General features: G+C 38.5%; 5 protein-coding genes across 5 annotated transcripts; 2 read left to right on the top strand and 3 right to left on the bottom strand.

The window, feature by feature from the left end:
• The first annotated feature begins 61 nt into the window (after positions 1 to 61).
• LOC9309660 (CLAVATA3/ESR (CLE)-related protein 40) lies at positions 62 to 1,133 on the top strand. The gene is made up of 3 exons (XM_002873546.2): positions 62 to 574; positions 673 to 719; positions 887 to 1,133. Exons 1-3 carry the CDS (start codon positions 481 to 483, stop codon positions 986 to 988), a joined length of 243 nt encoding a protein of 80 aa, XP_002873592.1. The 5' UTR covers positions 62 to 480; the 3' UTR covers positions 989 to 1,133.
• Positions 1,134 to 2,150: 1,017 nt separating this feature from the next.
• On the top strand, positions 2,151 to 5,118 carry LOC9307610 (cell differentiation protein RCD1 homolog). Its single transcript, XM_002873545.2, has 9 exons — positions 2,151 to 2,399; positions 2,874 to 2,945; positions 3,112 to 3,201; positions 3,345 to 3,387; positions 3,621 to 3,727; positions 3,990 to 4,085; positions 4,291 to 4,481; positions 4,566 to 4,635; positions 4,847 to 5,118. Exons 1-9 carry the CDS (start codon positions 2,241 to 2,243, stop codon positions 4,943 to 4,945), a joined length of 927 nt encoding a protein of 308 aa, XP_002873591.1. The 5' UTR covers positions 2,151 to 2,240; the 3' UTR covers positions 4,946 to 5,118.
• Positions 5,093 to 8,476, bottom strand: LOC9307609 (FT-interacting protein 1). Its single transcript, XM_021023551.1, has 2 exons — positions 8,242 to 8,476; positions 5,093 to 7,635 (listed from the first exon to the last, which is right to left on the bottom strand). Exon 2 carries the CDS (start codon positions 7,507 to 7,509, stop codon positions 5,200 to 5,202), a length of 2,310 nt encoding a protein of 769 aa, XP_020879210.1. The 5' UTR covers positions 7,510 to 7,635; positions 8,242 to 8,476; the 3' UTR covers positions 5,093 to 5,199.
• A 274-nt stretch (positions 8,477 to 8,750) lies between these two features.
• On the bottom strand, positions 8,751 to 13,289 carry LOC9307608. Its single transcript, XM_002871492.2, has 12 exons — positions 12,160 to 13,289; positions 11,716 to 11,918; positions 11,432 to 11,629; positions 11,268 to 11,339; positions 11,100 to 11,195; positions 10,946 to 11,025; positions 10,779 to 10,854; positions 10,499 to 10,709; positions 10,199 to 10,398; positions 10,020 to 10,125; positions 9,817 to 9,906; positions 8,751 to 9,680 (listed from the first exon to the last, which is right to left on the bottom strand). Exons 1-12 carry the CDS (start codon positions 12,668 to 12,670, stop codon positions 8,941 to 8,943), a joined length of 2,583 nt encoding a protein of 860 aa, XP_002871538.1. The 5' UTR covers positions 12,671 to 13,289; the 3' UTR covers positions 8,751 to 8,940.
• Positions 13,290 to 14,065: 776 nt separating this feature from the next.
• LOC9307606 lies at positions 14,066 to 18,582 on the bottom strand. The gene is made up of 12 exons (XM_021023552.1): positions 17,559 to 18,582; positions 17,163 to 17,365; positions 16,873 to 17,070; positions 16,712 to 16,783; positions 16,543 to 16,638; positions 16,380 to 16,459; positions 16,213 to 16,288; positions 15,933 to 16,143; positions 15,645 to 15,844; positions 15,470 to 15,572; positions 15,212 to 15,304; positions 14,066 to 14,998 (listed from the first exon to the last, which is right to left on the bottom strand). The coding sequence occupies exons 1-12, from the start codon at positions 18,067 to 18,069 to the stop codon at positions 14,259 to 14,261; spliced, it is 2,583 nt and encodes an 860-aa protein (XP_020879211.1). The 5' UTR covers positions 18,070 to 18,582; the 3' UTR covers positions 14,066 to 14,258.

Here is an 18,582-nt window from a genome sequence, read left to right as displayed (position 1 = left end):
ATGATGATGATAACTAACAACATTTGCTTGGCTTACAAGGTACAGAGACAGCAAAGCTTTCAAAATAAAAGACTAGCCCAACTGGGTTTTCAGTAATGGGCCGAAAAGGAAGCCCACAATTCTGTAAGAAGGATTAGCTCTAATTTCCTCTGCTTCGATAAAAGACAAAAAACGAAACAACAAAATGGCGGGAAATTGTTTTTTTGGGGTTCGACAAATAAGCAGAAACGTGGCGGCCGTAAGTGGCTCCACGGCAGTTGTACGAGAGTGATAATTTGTCTTGGTTCGAACCAGCCTGGAAACGGTAATATGTGTCCGTACAGCTTAAAATCTCATCTCAATGAGAACAACGGAAATGACGGATTTGCCCCAAGAAAGCTGTAAAACGAGGGTAAAACGGGAACTTTCGACTTTATTAGACGACGACACCTCTCGTCACTCTCTTGTCGAGACTCTTCTTACCAGAAGAGGTTTTTTGAAATGGCGGCGATGAAATACAAAGGAAGTGTTTTCATCATATCAGTCATCCTTCTTCTTTCGTCCCCACTACTTGCTCACTCTTCTTCTACAAAATGTAAGTGTCATGTGATTCTTATAATATTCTCATCTTTCTTCATCGTTTGGTTCAAAACATGATGAATCCTCTTTGTTCTTTTTTTTTTTTTTTTGTAGCTTTCTTTTGGTTAGGAGAAACACAAGATACGAAAACCATGAAAAAGGTAAAACAATCTCTTCTGTTTTTGAAGGAAATGAACAATTAGTTTTCACACAAAAAAAAAAAATGAAACTTTTTTTGTTTTCTAGCTTTGCATTTGATATTCGATTTGTATGTTTATTTATGATTTTGATGCAAGATGATTATATTTAGTTCTTGTTTGGAAAACAGGAGAAGGAGATTAACGGAGGAACAGCTAATGAAGTTGAAGAAAGACAAGTTCCGACTGGATCCGACCCTCTTCATCATAAACACCTTCCTTTTACTCCATAGATTCATTCCTTTCATTTTTCTGTTATCTTCTGTTTCCCATTGTTGGCATATTAGTTTGTAATGCTTTTCACATTCCAGTTTTGGGTTTTGTTTATCCGAATGTTTAATTTTGTTATTTCAGGTTGAAAATGATTAACTTCGTTAATATAGAGAGTTTCAATTACTTCAGCCAATTTTGTGGATGCTTTAGAAAGATGCCATGGCGTAACAACTTCCAATTCAGTTTTTAGAAAAATTTGTAAACTTTATTTTATGGCAAAATCACTCCTATTATTGCATATTATCATTTTTTTTATATTTTTGTTCTTTTTAACTTAAAAGTATACATTTTCTAGTTTATTGTAGACAGATTTTGCGCAAGAAAAACGTACTTGAAACTGGAAACTAGAGTTTTGAGTTTTGATTAGTTAGTAAACGTAAACACATCCTGTGATGAGTCAGTTCTCAAGATGGAGTCGGAAGCATTTAATTTGTTACCCAATATAATTTGGCTTTAGAATGTTTTAAGTTGGTATCAAAACATAACTATAAAAGTGACATTTGTTTCTAGAGGGAACCTTGGTGAAATCGATTATTTGGATGGGAAGTAGTAGATATATTGGTACTAGAATTTGTGTGATCTTAGTTTTTTTAACGGTAAGATAAAAGTATATGTACAAAGGACTATTTGACCAAATGCTGTAATGAATCTTATTTTTTTATTGCACAAGGATTTGTTGATGCTAGATTGTAGTCAATAAAATTGTGCATTGACCTTCTTAATTAGTTTCGATAGCGACCACTTCTTGTTGAGTTTTGGAGCCACATATTCCCCTTGCATTGTTAGAAAGGCAATGGTTACATCGAGTGACACTAATTGTTTGAATTTTACGACAAATTCATGTTAAACAATAATAATAAATTTTTTTACTGTTAAACTAGTTTATTTTGGCGCGACAAACGAAAATCCAATTTTTGTTTGCTGATATCAAAATACCTAATTATTCTTTATTGTTTTCTACATTAGCTAAGCCATAATGTGAATCATATAAACTCCATAGTTGATTACCCTAAATTTATCTTTCACAAAATAACATCTTCATGTTGTGCGAGGCACGTGAGATTTAGATTTGAACAAATCCCGTAAGCCGTAACGGAGCAATTAGCGAGGCACGTGACAGACACGACCCCTGCCCCTATAAATATATCTTCTTCTTTCACTCTCATTTGGTAGTGAGTGATTCTCTGTGCGGCGCGTGAAAGGGCTCTCTAAATGGCTAATCTTCCTCCTTCGCTCTCCATGAAATCTGTCGCTCTCTCAGGAGCTTCTTCTTCCTCCTGCAACGATCGGAAGCTATTATCGGCGGAGCAGTTGATTCTCGATCTCAGCAATCCCGAACTCAGGGAAAATGCTCTTCACGAGTTGTCCAAGGTCATCTCTCTCTCGCTTACTCGGGAATTTTTTTATCGTTTGGGTCTTCGTTTTCTGCGTTCGATTGAATGGAATTTTGAATGTCTTTGGTTGTTTAGTCCGGTGAATCTTAGACATGCTTTTAGATTAGCGATTCTTAATTCTTCCTTGCGGCAAATTTTGAGGGAATTTGTATGATTATTGTTGAGATTGTAGACCTTGCATGAATAAGGGATGAGATTAGATATCGGAATATTTCAACACTGATTAAGCCAGTTTTCCTAAATTCATGATCTCAGTTGTGAGAAATTTAAGTTGGTATGAGGATTCTTCACTAGAAAAAATTAATTGGTTTTGATGTTCTGATTTTCAGGTTGATGTTTTTACTTAACTCATTGCTTTTGATTTCATACATTAAGCAGGATATACTTTGCTGTATTTGGTCTTCTCACTGGAATTCATGTCTATCAGTAATCCCGTTTTTCATTTTTTCAGAAGAGAGAGATCTTTCAAGATTTGGCGCCGCTTTTATGGCATTCTGTTGGTACCATTCCTGCTCTTCTACAGGTACCCTCTCCATGTTATTATATGGCACTTGTTCCTTTATTCTGGAAATGATTTATTGCTTGATGGCTTCTCTATTTACTGCTTTACTTTTAACATCTGACTTTTGAGATTTGATGTACATTGTATTGGTTAAGATCTAGACACTTTGTTTCTTTCCTCTTTTCAGGAGATTATCTCAGTTTACCCTGTCCTATCTCCTCCAACCATGACTCCTGCTCAATCAAACAGGGTCTGCAATGCACTTGCGCTTCTTCAGGTCCATATAATCTTGTCAATTTTCTCTTTCTTTTTTTGGGGAGACTTACAAACGTTTATATATATATATATATATATATATATGTATGTTCAATCTGGAAGACTCTGATTTTTATTGATTCGATTCTCTTTTCTTACATCCAGTGTGTTGCTTCTCATACTGATACGAGGATGTTGTTCTTGAAAGGTACAGTCCTATGCCCACAGACAATTCTTCCATAATTCCCAGTAAAATAATTTCGGTGTTTGCTCTGTGACTAAAGTTAGCGACTTAGATTACAATAGTTCATGACCCAACCCGTCTACCAAAACTAGTTTAAAGAGCCACCTTGTTGGTCCCTTTTTAATTAATCCCATTTATCAGATGTGTGTGGTTATAATATGCGTAAAGCTTAACGTCTGTTGCTTTTCAAAATACAGCCCATCTGCCATTGTACCTGTATGCTTTCTTGAATACATCAAGCAAGTCAAGACCGTTTGAGTACCTGCGACTGACTAGCTTGGGGGTTATTGGTGCACTTGTTAAGGTATGTCTTGATATTTGAGTTTTGTTTCCTCGTCTAGTTATAAAAAGTGTGTTTATGCCAACAAGACAGGAACACTCCTTTTACTTGCTAACAACTGTTTGACTAATAAATACAACATTTTCCTGGTAAATATATATTGTGTTGATTTGAGAAACAACGATTTTAGCATGCTAAGACCTTTGAGTAGATACTGTTAAGACATCATAGAATCATTACGTATTAGTGATATTGGTGTTGCAACATTGTTCTTTTTGTTTGGTAGGTTGATGATACTGAAGTGATAAGATTCCTTCTTCAAACTGAAATTGTCCCATTGTGCCTCCGGACAATGGAAAATGGCAGCGAGTTATCAAAGACTGTAAGTTTGTCTAATTCAGATGCTTATATTTACATGCTTGAAATGTATATCAAGTTTCCTATCATTTATACAGCCAGTTGCAAAGATCTGAAATCGTTGCTTCACACAAAGGACTTGTATAAGTTTTCTTCTGCTGTTGATGTTTCTGATTGGTTTTAGGCTTTCGCAATTCATCTGATTGATTTGTTCGAACCGGTTATGTCAGGTTGCTACTTTCATTGTTCAGAAAGTTTTGCTGGACGATGTTGGGCTTGAGTACATGTGCACCACAGCGGAAAGATTCTTTGCTCTGGGTCGGGTTTTGGGAAATATGGTTACTTCACTTGCAGAAGGGCCATCTCCTAGGCTACTAAAGCACATCATACGCTGCTATCTCCGTTTGACAGATAACCCCAGGTGTAATAATTACCCCTTTTTCTTCATTTGAAAACAAATATTATACAATCGTGCTTACACAATACAGTTATTGATGACATTCAGAGCATGCGATGCACTTGGAAGTTGCCTTCCAGATCTTCTGAGGGATGCTACCTTCAGCGGTTGTCTCTATGTAAGTGTCATATCTCTTGATAGCATCATAACCAATTATTACTGATACTGATACCAAATTGTTTTTTTTTTTTTTTTTTTTTTTTTTTTTTTTTTTTTTTTTTTTTTTTTTTACCAAATTGTTATCTATCAGTTTATTGGAATCCTGTCTCAGTTCTTTTGGTACTTAGGACTTCACTGTTTTTAGCTATTCGTCTTGGTTACTTTGACAGGATGATCCACCTGCAATGCAATGGCTGCAGCAACTGCTCCACAACATTAAGGTTGGCGGGAGAGCACCTCAAGGGTTGGCTCATATGTTTGTGAATTAAATCGAACCCTATAGTCTGGGCAGAAACTGTTATTCATTGGACAAAAAGTTAGGTGGAATCAGAATTACAGATGAGAAACAGAAACTCAACCAAAGATTTTGAGTTTGATGGATATATGTATTTAGATTTCCCGACCGTCTTATGATGTTGCAGTTAATAACTAAATCTCCATTGAAAAGACCAAATTAAGCATTAAACCCAAAGTTTTTAGAAATCCAACAAACGATTCATAAAGGCAGATGTAGATAACATATCTACAATAGACTGTCAGATCTTGCAGGTAGCCTCCTGAAGAGATTGAGCGGCACAGAGGGTAGCTTGTGCCTGAACCTTGGATGCCTCAGCACATAGATCCCAACAAGAAGTGCAACAACCTGAAACGGTGTAACATACAACACGATAGCAGCTATGAGACAGAAGAGCACAAACAATGTGGTTGCCCTCGGGTCTCGCCAGCTCAGCAGCGATAAAAACCGCTCTCCCTGTGTCGCTAGATCGCCTATCACGGTCTGAACCCGTCCTCCTATGCTTCTGAGCCGGTCATATCGCATCCTCACAATCTCAGAGGATCGGGAAGTTGGGAAAGTATCAAACTCTTCATCAAGCTCATCGGGGTGGACAGCGTCTGCGTGGGACAACCTTGTGTCCATGTGTGGCGGGTGCCTTGGTCTCCACCGGAAATTCCAGATCCCGATCAAGAAAAGGTACAAGAAAACCGTTGGGAGGATGAGTTCCGGGTAGAGAACTAAGATAATGAAAAGAACATGAATGAGAATTGTGGTTATTGGGTTTCTCCAGTTGCAGATCTGATCAAACCATTTTCCAACAGCAATGAGACCACTCAGAACATTCATGATTCTGAAGAAGTTAGCTTTACTCCTCCTCATGCTCCACATATGGGAGTCAACATCGAGCATGTACTCTACAATCTCTTTGCGAAGAGGTGGCTCTGCGCGGTTCAGCCTCGCCGAGACAATGTTCATCGCCTGGTGTCGCAGGCTGTCCAGCTGGAGAACCGATAACGGGTGGATGTAATGCATTTTGGGTAGTAATGGCTGAGAATACATATGAAGCATGTTGATGAGAGATAGGCAAGTGAACCGCACGGCTAATTGTATTTCACCTGTCTTCTTGATCCCGGAAGGATGAAAGACGAGCAGCGGATATGAATGTGTGTAGATACGGTCAGCTTCAAGGGTCGAGAGACGGATTCTCACTTTCCCGATTCTCAAATCTTTTCCGCTTCCTCCTGGAATGTGTCCGTTGTCGAATGCTCCAAAAGTTATGACAGTGCAGGTATCAAACACTTCCCATGTGTACTGCTCGTTCCATTTAGGCGTAAAACTATCGACAATTGTTCTTGTTCTGATCCATTTCTGCCCATACTTAGCCACACAATATGCATCTGTTGTCCCCTTCCCATCTTTTGTCTTCATTGGCATCAGTCCGTGCGCACTTATGATCCCTACTTCAAGCAGTCCGATGCTTGGTTTCCATAGCTGTTTTGCGGTTGGCCTTAGGTCGCTGCTGTAGTGAGTTGATTCATCAAGAACATGGTATCCACCTTCAAGAAAGATTCTTAGATGAATCCTGCTTGCGAATTTGATCTCTTTTTTCTCTCCTTCCACCATAATATGTTTCTCCAGGTTGAACCACCTCGAGTTAAGCGGCCTATGGTCTAACCTTCTTTGGACATTCTGCAACGGGATTGCACACCTGCCTAACGTTTCATCTTTGTTCGGTGCAACCCTATCTTCCACCGCGAGAATCAACGCCTCCTCAAAAGGCTCAGCAACAACAAACATCAGATCTTCATTCCACATCGGATTCAATGTTTTGGTCTGAGAAATACGTGTTCTCAGAGTCTGGTTTCCGAGCATTGCTTTCACGTAAACCTCAGGGAACTTGGTTTTATCATGAGGTATCAAATCTTGAGCCTCAATTACATTGACCCTCACATACCAAAGCTTTGGCGAAAGATAAACCTTTGAACGGATATGCGTCACACCTTCAGGTCCAACCGAGGCTGCATCTGAATGCCAAGCATCAGAGAAAGCTTCATCGGCTTGTGTCCCCATCCAAACAGCTAACATAAGCTCTCCTTTAACTTTACGCCCATGTCGATCCTCTAACCTATACCACTGAGGAGCCAATGGACTATCAGGCGGAACTCGCTTAGGAATCTCATTAAGATCAAACATGATTCTACCAATTAAATCATCCAACACCACATCTTTGTCTTTAACTACAACCTCCAAGATTGATGCTTGGATTCTCTCCTTTGAAAACGCAAACACTTGCTTCCACTCCGGATTCGACTTCTTCTCAAAATGCTTAGTCATCCCTCTGTAGTTTCCGAGCTTCACTTCCACATATGGATCACAACTACCGGTCACATCTTTCCCCGGTAATTCCTTCGCCTTCACTACCCGAACGTAGAGGTAATGCATCTGCTCAACCAAATCATAAGTGCAGGAGAGTTTATCACCTGTCACTGCTCCTGCACCAATCTTTGGTGAAGTCTCCTTCAGTGCAAATTCTATATTTTGGCCAGGTTTCTGCATCTTGTCTGAATCTTGAAAACTTCTGCAATTCTGTTACAAAGAATCCGTCTCTTGCGATCCAAGAACTTGTAATAAGAAGCAGTTTCAGGGGAAGCTGCTTGGTTCTGTTACCTTAAGACAACCCTTCTGGTAGAAAAGAAACAAAACACAGCAACAAATGAATCAGAGAGATTTTAACAGTTTACCTACAATGGCTACAACATGTTAGTAACATCGACATCTCTCGAATCAAAATCAAATGAATAAGTAAGGAGTTTGAGATCTACACTCTGCTGAGAAAATGTTTATAAAAGTGGATATGGTTTTAATATATATATTTAAATGTTATTTAGGACTCTTGTTGAATTTTTCTCACCAAACAAGCAGCTACCAATCTACCAATTACCAAAGACAGACATTTTCCTATAAAAAAAAAGATTCCCAAAACAAATGTATTTAACTTTTTCTGAAATCATATTAGAGCAAACTCTCTTGGCTTTCTTCAAATCTGATCCAAACAAAACTCGAAAGTGAACATTTTAGAAAAGAGAAGAAAAAACGTCATTTACTTTTAAATAAAAGAAGAGTAAACATGAAGATCTACTGAGACAGTTAAACCCACAAGAAATGTTTTGTATTAATGTCTTTTATTCTTCACTGTCGCTGTAACTTGAGCTCCTGATCAAAACAACACAACAACTACACCTAATATAAATATCAAACAAATACAAAAATTAAGACATGGTAATGTACCTTACGGGATCTAATGAAGAATAGAGAAACTAACTTGGAAATACATTCTTTTTTGTAATGCAAAGTTTAGAAGAAAGTGAAGATGTTGAAAATGAGATTTCGAAGAAGAGTAGCGAGCTTTTAGTGAAGTGAAGAAGAAGAGAGTGTACAGTAGAAATAGAATATATGGGGACATGTGGGTGTGCTAAGATCTGCTGCTTTTTAGTGGACCTACACTTTTGACCTCTTCTTTTCTTTTTTATTCATCTTTTTTCTTACTTTTCTCTCTTTCTCTACCAACTTTTATTAGTTTATCTTTTCTTCACTTACTCGTAATAGTTTAGTTTTTAGTAATGCATTTAAGGTTGAGTGTATTGATTGAAAGAAATCAATGTTTGTTTTTTTGTCTACTGCTTTGTTTCATTGCACAGCCGAATATACTTTCTGTCTGCAAACATTATTATGTTTTCAACATTTTATTTCTACACAATGAGAATATAAAGAAAGACATGGATTCATCGTTAGCACAATTTATAAAAACACATTTGTTTATATTTAATGTAACCGCAACATACATTTTTAGATGAAATTGCAAAACACAAAGTCATAAACCACCTAAGAGGCTAAACATCTAAACACAAGTATATATATTTCAAATGAGATTTTTTTCCTTATTTTTTCTCCCATGTACCTTAAAGGAGTTTTAAAGGGTTTATTTCTTTAAGTTTGCACACTGAAGTACACATTGTATGTTTCATCTCTTAAGCTAAACAATGGCGATAACACAAAGTTCCTCTGTGTTCCGCTCATCACAAAACTCATTGGATTGTATTGATTCATTCCTGTGTTTAACTTAAAGCTTGCTGCCTCTTTAAACTTCTCATCAGTCGCAACCGGACCACATTCAAGCTTTAGTTTCGTCCCCTGCTTTAGTGTTTGATCGCTGTACACAAAACAACCATTGTTGCTCTCTAGTCTTAACGACACGCTTCCTGGCTTCCCATCAACTCCAGATACTAACCGAAAGCTAGAAGCTCCTTTGTCACTAGGAGAAGAAGCTTGAACCGTGAGGGAGCTATCAGTTGCTTGCTTTACAATCATGCCAGGGAAATCAAACGGCTCAAGCATGACCAGGCTTCCAATTAGTGCCTCTGGACCCGATATCCGTGGTTTAGAATTATCAGTCACGAGCCTGAAAGTCGCTGCAACGGCATCTTGTGTCCCTAGCTCGGGTGATACCCTCATTGTGATGGTTTGGTTGGTATTTGACAACACGTAAGATATGTTTCCAGATTGTTGTGAGAGTGTGACAAGGTGACTGTTATAAGTTTCAGGTATAGGGGTTATCCAATTTCCAGCTTTAGCCTGAGTTGTGATGCTCCAGTCCCTGCTCGTGTGTCCGGCTAACAAGTAGGGGCCATAGAGTATGGCTTGAAGAGATGCGTACTCCGGACGATCATCTGAAATAATCACAAAATATTGTAAAAATTAGTTTCTGTTGTTATTGCTTTGTAAAAACAGAGTTGCATACAATTTATACACAATGATCAAGAACCATTTTAACTTAACAAACTCTACACAGTGTAATTGTGTTACCTTTTATAGCTTCGGTTCTGATACTCATTGGTAGCTCCATGGTTACTTGATCGCCAGATTTCCAGTTCTGTTTGATCGATAGGAAATTACCTACAAAGAACAAGACAGTTCCAATACACAATAATCAAACTACCTGATTATTAGTAAACTTTTGTTCAATTCCGGTGATATAGAAAGGTTACAATACACAATGCTCAAATCACCTGAAGTTGGTACTTTTAAGGGTTTCCCATTCAAAGATACTTTGGCACCTATAGAGTTAGTCCAAACAGGAATTCTTAGATTCAAAGTCGACTTCTTCGCCACTCCCTGCAAGAAAATTGGATCCATCAGACTCTTTCTTCAATGGAACATGTTACATCATGTTCTGCACAAGTTTTACCACTTTGGAAGAAGAAAGAGTGAATGTCACACGCATGTACGGATCCCACGACACAACAGGATTAACTTTCTGAGATAGCAAAAGACCAGCAGATTTCCAATCAAGTGAGCTTGATATATATTGGGTGACATAAAGAGCTGGAGATGCACCATCTTCTTGAAAATATATGGAATCTCCCAGTTTTGAAAAGGATTCAATTCCTATGGAAATAAACAAAACAATGATTACCCTCACAATTTATCTGATTTTTGTATCTTAAAAAAAATGTAGAAAACCAGATGATTGTGGTTAAAAGTTTACCAGTGCCATAGCAACACCAGAAGGAATCATAAGGTGTTCCCCAACCGTGATAAGTCACAGCCTTAGAAACACCTTGACCTAATGGGAGCATGTAGATCATCCGTCCGGGTTGGGTTCCTCTTTGAATTCCAAGCACACCGTTGGTCAAAGCGCGCTCGTAATAGTCTGCATAGCTAACCTCTTTTGTCCATCTGAACAGATTCCTAGAGACCTGAAGTTGTAGAAGTGTTCATATGTTAGTATGTTACCTTGAGCAAATAAAAAGAGTTTAAAATCCTACCTTGAGCATGTTATAAGTAGTACATGATTCCTCGTTTTCAGTTTGCAGTGTAGTCGCCATTCTCTTTGGATCTTGCCTAATGTTAACATTCCCAAAACATGGTTAAGACTTAAAACAAAAAGTCATGTTACAAAGAACCAAACTCTAACGTCAGGTAATGGTAGTACCAGAACTCTTTGACTGATGTTCCTCCAGTTGCATAGCTGTGAGAAGCATTAACTATGTCCATAAAGAACATCGAGATTTCCTGGAAATGCATATTTCAGAATCAAGAGAACCAATATCTTCTTTGATAAACTTTTCTTGGTTACACTTCAATACCTTATGGAGTAGATCACCAGTGATTTCATATCGTTGTTGGGATCCAACGACGATGGGAATATGTGTATTAGCGTGGAATCCACTAATATCATCGGCCTGCAAAAATGCATGTCAAGTTATGTGACCTTACCATTCACATCTCTTCAAGCTAATCATCAAGTAACCTACCTGAATTGCGAGGACCCCGAGAAAGCAAGGCTTGTCAAAGAGATGTGCGAGAAACAAATACTTGGAATCTCGCTGCAGAGTCCAAAACACTATGATATAACACAAAGCTAGATATAACACAAATCTAAGGTTGCTTTTTAGAGTCTGATAAGATTTTAACTCACAGTGATGCTGTATAGCTGATAAAGAACATCATTCATGCCACCAGTCTCTTCGTTTAGTGATAGCCAATGTCGTTCAACACTGTACTTCCTTATCACATTTTGAACACGGCCATAAAAGTAATCAGCCATCCCTGTTGCCATCTTTAAAGCTTGAGTATTCCCAGCCAACTTATATTGATCCACCAGGCCGGCCAAAATCTGTCAAAATTAAGACAGAGATGTTACTCTTTTGCAAAACATAAGCATATCAATCTACATCTCAGTCAAAGGGTCTGACTATTCACCTTGTGAATGGTGTAGTAAGGAGCCCAAACATGTGTTATAGCTTCAAACCGGTCGAAAAAACTGGAAGGAAAAGCAGAGAGATATCCTGTGCCAGATTTTTGCTGGCATTCCGCTAAAGCAGAGACAAGAGCTGACATTTTCGTCTTGAGAGTATCATTATGAGTACTTGCCCACATATAAGCTGTTGCACTCAAATAGTGACCTTCAAAACAAACAGAGAGAGATTTTTGAGCCATCAACTAAAAGGTCATTCCTTTAAGGTTGAAAATCCTTTCAAGGGTCTATGAAATGTCAAAAGGTGATTCCTTTAAGGGCCTATGCAATCTTAAGGGTCTAATCAATCTATGTACCAAACATCAAATCTCAAAACCTTTTCTTGCATACTATCAACAACATGAATCAAGAAATTGTATCGAATTGAGGAAAAAGGCAGAGGTTTATACCGACAAAATGGCCACGGAGTTCACTATCTGGTTTCTCCCATCCTCCATAGGGAACTCCAGGAGCATCAAGACCAGCAACTTTACGGAAGCTATAGGCCAAACCATCAACATTCAACATCAATAGATACTCAAGGTTTGTCTGCTGAGCCCTCCAATGAAAGGAGCTGGGGTCGAGCCTAACGTCGTGCAAAGAGACGTCCTTGAGAAAGTTACCAGAGGAATTAGAGTCCTTGAACTTCCTATACAACATAGTCCAAGCGAAATCATCCGTCTCTTCTTTCAACATCTTCCTTGGCAACAAAGTAGACCAAGCGGCGTCATCAGTTGGAGTTAAATGGTAATGAGAGGACAACTCTGTCTTCAAAGTTTCGTTCTGTGATTGCAGAAGCTCGCTGCGCAAAGTATGCGATGAGAGCTTGGTAGGAATGTCTGTACACTCTTTCGCTACACAAACAAGAACAAAGCTTGTGAATAATAACAGAGCAATGGTTATGATGACACCAGACTTCATCGTATCTTTTTTTGCCTTAAAAGACACCAAAAAAAGAGATGGTTGAAAACCCGAAACCCTAAGATCCCAAATTTTCAGAATCCAAGAGCCTCAAGACTCATAAAATAGTTAGGGGATGAGATTTGAATTGGAAGAAGAGAAGATATTTATAAAGGAAAAGAGCTGTAAAGATTAAAGCAATGTCTGCCAAAAAAAGGAATTCTAAAGATTAAAGTAATGTCTGCTAAAAATAGAATTCAATAACGTGGAAGAGAAAAACAGAGAGGATTTAGATAAAAACAGAGGATGCTATTCGCGGTTTTGTTGTAAAAAAAGAACAAGTTTTTCGAGAGATATGAGATCAGTGGGCTATTTATGGTTTTCCTCGAAACACCATCACCAACGAAGAAGTTAGCTTTACTCCTCCTCATGCTCCACATGTGGGAGTCAACATCGAGCATGTACTCTACAATGCTCATCGCCGCCTGGTGTCTCATAATGGCTGAGGACAGGATTTGTCGCAGAAATTAGAAAGCTTTTTGTCAAATTTCTTCAAGAAACTTTTTGATCAAGGGATTCGACGAAATGCCTAAGAGAAAGTCGAGACACAAACATCAGCGATTCCGAGGATAATCTGCTGGGAAAAATGAACTCTTTAAGTAGACAATGAGAGAAATTGCTTGCCTGATCGATTGGTTTCGAGGAGGAGCACATAGACTCTGCATCCGTAATGTCTGATATCATGAAGAAGAAGCTAACACCTCTGAGAGAAGCAGAGGTTTCAAGTAGATGATAATTGTATTTTGTAATTCTCAAACCAACTCCGGCTCAAGTTGTAGTCTTCGGTTACCTCCAATAACCACCGGTTAACCAGATGATTCATGTTCGCAAATCATCATCATCAGATAGATAGTAATGGGTTTTGTAGTCTTCTTAGGCAATTTCACAAAATGTAATGCCAAAACGTTGCTGGCTTTGATGTCTCGGGGAGATAGGATAAGCCAGAGGCCACACCTATAATTACATTAAACCTCTGTTTCCAATCAAGTGTTACCTCAGGACAATCGTACAAATACTTCCATTGGGCATGTAACCATACACCAGAAGAAGCTCGTCTCTACGACGGCAATAACCCAAATATCTCACTTCGGTCCTTTGAGTAGATGGTCTTGTAGAGGCATATTGCTAGAGCTTTCCAAACGTGAGACACAAATTCACAAGCAAAATACAAATGGAGCTGCTAGCCACTTCCATCTTTCAAATACAAATATACTTTCTGTCTAAACACACATTTCTATCACATATGAGAATATTATTTCATGAATGCACTGACTATGATTCACGGCAACAAACTAGTCTCCACTCTTTATTTAGAATATAAAGAAAGACATGGATTCATCGTTAGCACAATTTATAAAAAACACATTTGTCTATATTTAATGTAACAGCAACATACATTTTTAGATGAAATTGCAAAACACAAAAGTCACAAACCACCTAATAAGAGGCTAAACATCTAAACACATGTCTATATATATTTCAAATGAGACTTTTTTTCTTATTTTTTCTCCCAATGTACCTTAAAAGAATTTTAAGAGGGTTTCTTTCTTCAAGTTTGCACACTGAAGTACACATTGTATGTTTCATCTCTTAAGCTAAACAATGGCGATAACACAAAGTTCCTCTGTGTTCCGCTCATCACAAAACTCATTGGATTGTATTGATTCATTCCTGTCTTTAACTTAAAGCTTGCTGCCTCTTTAAACTTCTCATCAGTCGCAGCCGAACCACATTCAAGCCTTAGTTTCGTCCCCTGCTTTAGTGTTTGATCGCTGTACACAAAACAACCCTTTTTGCTCTCTAGTCTTAACGACACGCTTCCTGGCTTCCCATCAACTCCAGATACTAACCGAAAGCTAGAAGCTCCTTTGTCACTAGGAGAAGAAGCTTGAACCGTGAGGGAGCTATCAGTTGCTTGCTTTACAATCATGCCGGGGAAATCAAACGGCTCAAGCTTGACCAGGCTTCCAATTAGTGCCTCTGGACCCGATATCCGTGGTTTAGAATTATCAGTCACGAGCCTGAAAGTCGCTGCAACGGCATCTTGTGTCCCTGGCTCGGGTGATACTCTCATTGTGATGGTTTGGTTGCTATTTGAAAACACATAAGATATGTCTCCAGATTGTTGTGAGAGTGTGACAAGGTAACTGTTTTGAGTTTCAGGTATAGGGGTTATCCATTTTCCAGCTTTAGCCTGAGTTGTGATGCTCCAGTCCCTGCTCGTGTGTCCGGCTAACAAGTAGGGGCCATAGAGTATGGCTTGAAGAGATGAGTACTCCTGCCGATCATCTGAAATACTCACAAAATAATGTAAAATAAGTTTCTGTTGTTATTGCTTTGTCAAAACAGAGTTGCATACAATTTATACACAATGATCAAGAACCATTTTAACTTAACCAACTCTACACAGCGTAACTGATACAATATATCTAATATACTGCTAGTAATAGTTTGCCAGAGTAAGGATAGTAACCTCAGAAGATTCAGAACTGTGTTTTATACCTTTTATAGCTTCGGTTCTGATACTCAATGGTAACTCCATGGTTAATTGATCGCCAGATTTCCAGTTCTGTTTGATTGATAGGAAATTACCTGCAAAGAAAAAGACAGGTCCAATATGATTCTCATTTTTACCAACTAAAGACTGTAACAGTCAAGCGGGTTCTGCTTTTTTAGTACCTAAAAACCAATTTTTAGTAATCTTTTGTTCAATCCCGGTGATATATAAAGGTTACAATACACAATGCTCAAATCACCTGAAGTTTGGTACTTTTAAGGATTGCCCATTCAAAGATATTTTGGCACCTACAGAGTTTGTCCAAACTGGAATTCTTAGATTCAAAGTCGACTCCTTTGCCATTCCCTGCAAGAAAATTGGATCCATTAGAGTCTTTGTTCAATGGAACAGGTTGCATCAAGTTCTGCAAAAGTTTACCCCTTTGGAAGAAGAGAAAGAGAATGTCACACGCATGTACGGATCCCACGATACAACGGGATTAACTTTCTGAGATAGCGAAAGACCAGCAGATTTCCAATCAAGTGAGCTTGATATATATTGGGTGACATAAAGAGCTGGAGATACATCATCTTCTTGAAAATAAATGGAATCTCCCAGTTTTGAGAAAGATTCAATTCCTGTGGACAGAAACAAAACAATGATTACCCTCAAAATTTGAATCTTACAAAAATGTAGATGACCAGATGATTGTGGTTAAAAGTTTACCAGTGCCATAGCAACACCAGAAGGAATCATAAGGTGTTCCCCAACCGTGATAAGTCACAGCCTTAGAAACACCTTTACCTAATGGGAGCATGTAGATCATCAGTCCAGGTTGGGTTCCTCTTTGAATTCCGAGCACACCGTTGGTCAAAGCACGCTCGTAATAGTCTGCATAGCTAACCTCTTTTGTCCATCTGAACAGATTCCTAGAGACCTGAAATTGTACTAGTGTTGATATGTTAGTATGTTACCTTGAGCAAATAAAAAGAGTTTAAAATCCTACCTTGAGCATGTTATAAGTAGTACATGATTCCTCGTTTTCAGTTTGCAGCGTAGTCGCCATTCTCTTTGGATTTTGCCTAATGTTACCATTCCCAAATCATGGTTAGAACTTAAAACAAAAAGTCATGTTACAATGAACCAAACTCTAAAGTCAGGTAATGATATTACCAGAACTCACTGACTGATGTTCCTCCAGTTGCATAGCTGTGAGAAGCATTAACGATGTCCATAAAGAAAATCGAGATTTCCTGCATATGCATATTTTAGAATCAAGAGAACCAATATTTTCGTTACTAAAAATGTCACACTTATTCGGGTTACTCTTCAATACCTTATGGAGTGGATCACCAGTGATTTCATACCGTTGTTGGGATCCAACGACGATGGGAATATGTGTGTTAGAATGGAATCCACTTATATCATCGGCCTGAAAAGAAAGCAGAACAAGTTATGTGACCTTACCATTCAAATGTCTTCAAGCTAATCATCAAGTAAACTACCTGAATAGCGAGGACTCCAAGAAAGCAAGGCTTGTCAAAGAGATGTGCGAGCAACAAATACTTGGAATCTCCCTGCAGAGTCCAATAAACTATGAAATGAAACAAAGCTAGATAGAAATATAAGGTTGCTTTTTAGAGAGTCTGTTAAGATTTTAACCCACAGTGATGCTGTATAGCTGATAGAGAATATCATTCATGCCACCAGTCTCTTCGTTTAGTGATTGCCAATGTCTTTCAACGCTGTACTTCCTTATCACGTTACGAACACGGCCATAGAAGTAATCAGCCATCCCTGTTGCCATCTGTAAAGCTTGACTATTCCCAGCCAACTTGTATTGATCAACCAGACCAGCTATAATCTGTCAAAATTAATTAAAACAACGCTAAACCTCTTTTGCAAACACACAAGCATAATATCTGGCATCATATATGTGACTCAATCGAGTTTCACCTTGTGAATGGTGTAGTAAGGAGCCCAAACAGGTGTTATAGCTTCAAACCGGTCGAAAAAACTAGAAGGAAAAGCAGAGAGATATCCTGTGCCAGATTTCTGCTGGCATTCCGATAAAGCTGAGACAAGAGCTGACATTTTCTCCTTGAGAGTATCATTATGAGTACTTGCCCACATATAAGCTGTTGCACTCAAATAGTGACCTTCAAACAAACAGACAGATTTTATGAGCCATCTAGTAAAAGGTAATTCCTTTAAGGGCCTATGCAATCTTAAGTGTATAATCCATTCAAGGGTCTATGCAATTTCTATACCAAACATCAAGTCTCTTGCATACTATCAACAACATGGATCAAGAAACTATATTGAATTGAGGAACAAGACAGAGCTTTATACCGACAAAATGGCCACGGAGTTCACTATCTGGTTTCTCCCATCCTCCATAGTGATCTCCAGGAGCATCAAGACCAGCTTCTTTACGGAAGCTCCAGGCCAAACCATCAACATCCAACATCAATAGATACTCAAGGTTTGTCTGCTGAGCCCTCCCATGAAAGGAGTTTGGATCCAGCCTAACGTCGTGCAAAGAGACTTCTTTAAGAAAGTTACCAGAGGAATTAGAGTCCTTGAACGTCCTATACAACATAGTCCAAGCAAATTCATCAGCCTCTTCTTTCAACATCTTCCTTGGCAACAAAGTAGACCAAGCAGCGTCATCAGTTGGTGTTAAATGGTAATGAGAGAACAACTCTGTCTTTAAAGTTTCGTTCTTTGATTGAAGAAGCTCGCTGCGGAAAGTATGAGATGAGAGCTGCGTAGGAGTGTTCGTACACTCTTTCGCTACACAAACAAGAACAAAGCTTGTGTATAGTAATAAAACAATGGTTATAATGAGACCAGACTTCATCGTATCTATACTCGTTTGTCTTAAAAAAAGAAACAAAAATCACTAAAGAGATGGTTCAAAAACCCGAAACCCCAAGATCCCAAATTCAGATTCCAAGAGACTCAAAACCCATAAAACAGTTAGGGAGAGGAGATTTGAATTGAATGAAGAGAATAATGTGAGCATAGATATTTATAAAGCAAAAGAGTTCCGAAGATTTAAGCAATGTCTACCAAAAAGAAGAATTCAATCACGTGAAAGAGAGAATTGGATAAAAACAGAGGAGGTCACGGATGGTTTGTCGCTATCTCTGTTATCTGGTTTTGTTGTATTGACTCTGTAAAAAGGAAGAAAACTGTTTCGAGAGAGAGAGATGAGATCAGTGAGCTGCTTCTGGTTTTCCTCGAGATGTAGAATTCACAACTAAACACTATCACTAACGTGCAGAAGACGATTATTTTAGATTTAACAAAAAATAAATCCCTTTTTTATCGCTAATTAAGGATATGGAGAGAGGGAGAGAGAGGAGAAGAA

This window comes from Arabidopsis lyrata, assembly GCF_000004255.2.
Source record: "Arabidopsis lyrata subsp. lyrata unplaced genomic scaffold ARALYscaffold_6, whole genome shotgun sequence".
Taxonomy (NCBI): Eukaryota; Viridiplantae; Streptophyta; class Magnoliopsida; order Brassicales; family Brassicaceae; genus Arabidopsis; species Arabidopsis lyrata.
This window is presented reverse-complemented; position numbering and strand designations above follow the sequence as displayed.

Bases quoted from the DNA above. Each gene is read 5' to 3' on its own strand.
- LOC9307608 (XM_002871492.2), bottom strand. From the start codon at position 12,670: ATGAAGTCTGGTGTCATCATAACCATTGCTCTGTTATTATTCACAAGC. The intron at 11,196-11,267 runs GTAGGTTACTTG...GCATTTTTGCAG, and splicing joins TCGGGGTCCTCGCAATTCAG to GCCGATGATATTAGTGGATT. The intron at 9,681-9,816 runs GTAACACAATTA...TGATTATTTCAG, and splicing joins CAGAACCGAAGCTATAAAAG to ATGATCGTCCGGAGTACGCA.
- LOC9309660 (XM_002873546.2), top strand. From the start codon at position 481: ATGGCGGCGATGAAATACAAAGGAAGTGTTTTCATCATATCAGTCATC. The intron at 575-672 runs GTAAGTGTCATG...TTTTTTTTGTAG, and splicing joins TCACTCTTCTTCTACAAAAT to CTTTCTTTTGGTTAGGAGAA. The intron at 720-886 runs GTAAAACAATCT...TTTGGAAAACAG, and splicing joins ATACGAAAACCATGAAAAAG to GAGAAGGAGATTAACGGAGG.
- LOC9307610 (XM_002873545.2), top strand. From the start codon at position 2,241: ATGGCTAATCTTCCTCCTTCGCTCTCCATGAAATCTGTCGCTCTCTCA. The intron at 3,388-3,620 runs GTACAGTCCTAT...TTCAAAATACAG, and splicing joins GAGGATGTTGTTCTTGAAAG to CCCATCTGCCATTGTACCTG. The intron at 4,086-4,290 runs GTAAGTTTGTCT...CGGTTATGTCAG, and splicing joins GCAGCGAGTTATCAAAGACT to GTTGCTACTTTCATTGTTCA.
- LOC9307609 (XM_021023551.1), bottom strand. From the start codon at position 7,509: ATGCAGAAACCTGGCCAAAATATAGAATTTGCACTGAAGGAGACTTCA.
- LOC9307606 (XM_021023552.1), bottom strand. From the start codon at position 18,069: ATGAAGTCTGGTCTCATTATAACCATTGTTTTATTACTATACACAAGC. The intron at 16,144-16,212 runs GTAGGATTTTAA...GTACAATTTCAG, and splicing joins CTACTTATAACATGCTCAAG to GTCTCTAGGAATCTGTTCAG. The intron at 15,845-15,932 runs GTAAACTTTTAA...TTCTGTCCACAG, and splicing joins CTGGTGTTGCTATGGCACTG to GAATTGAATCTTTCTCAAAA.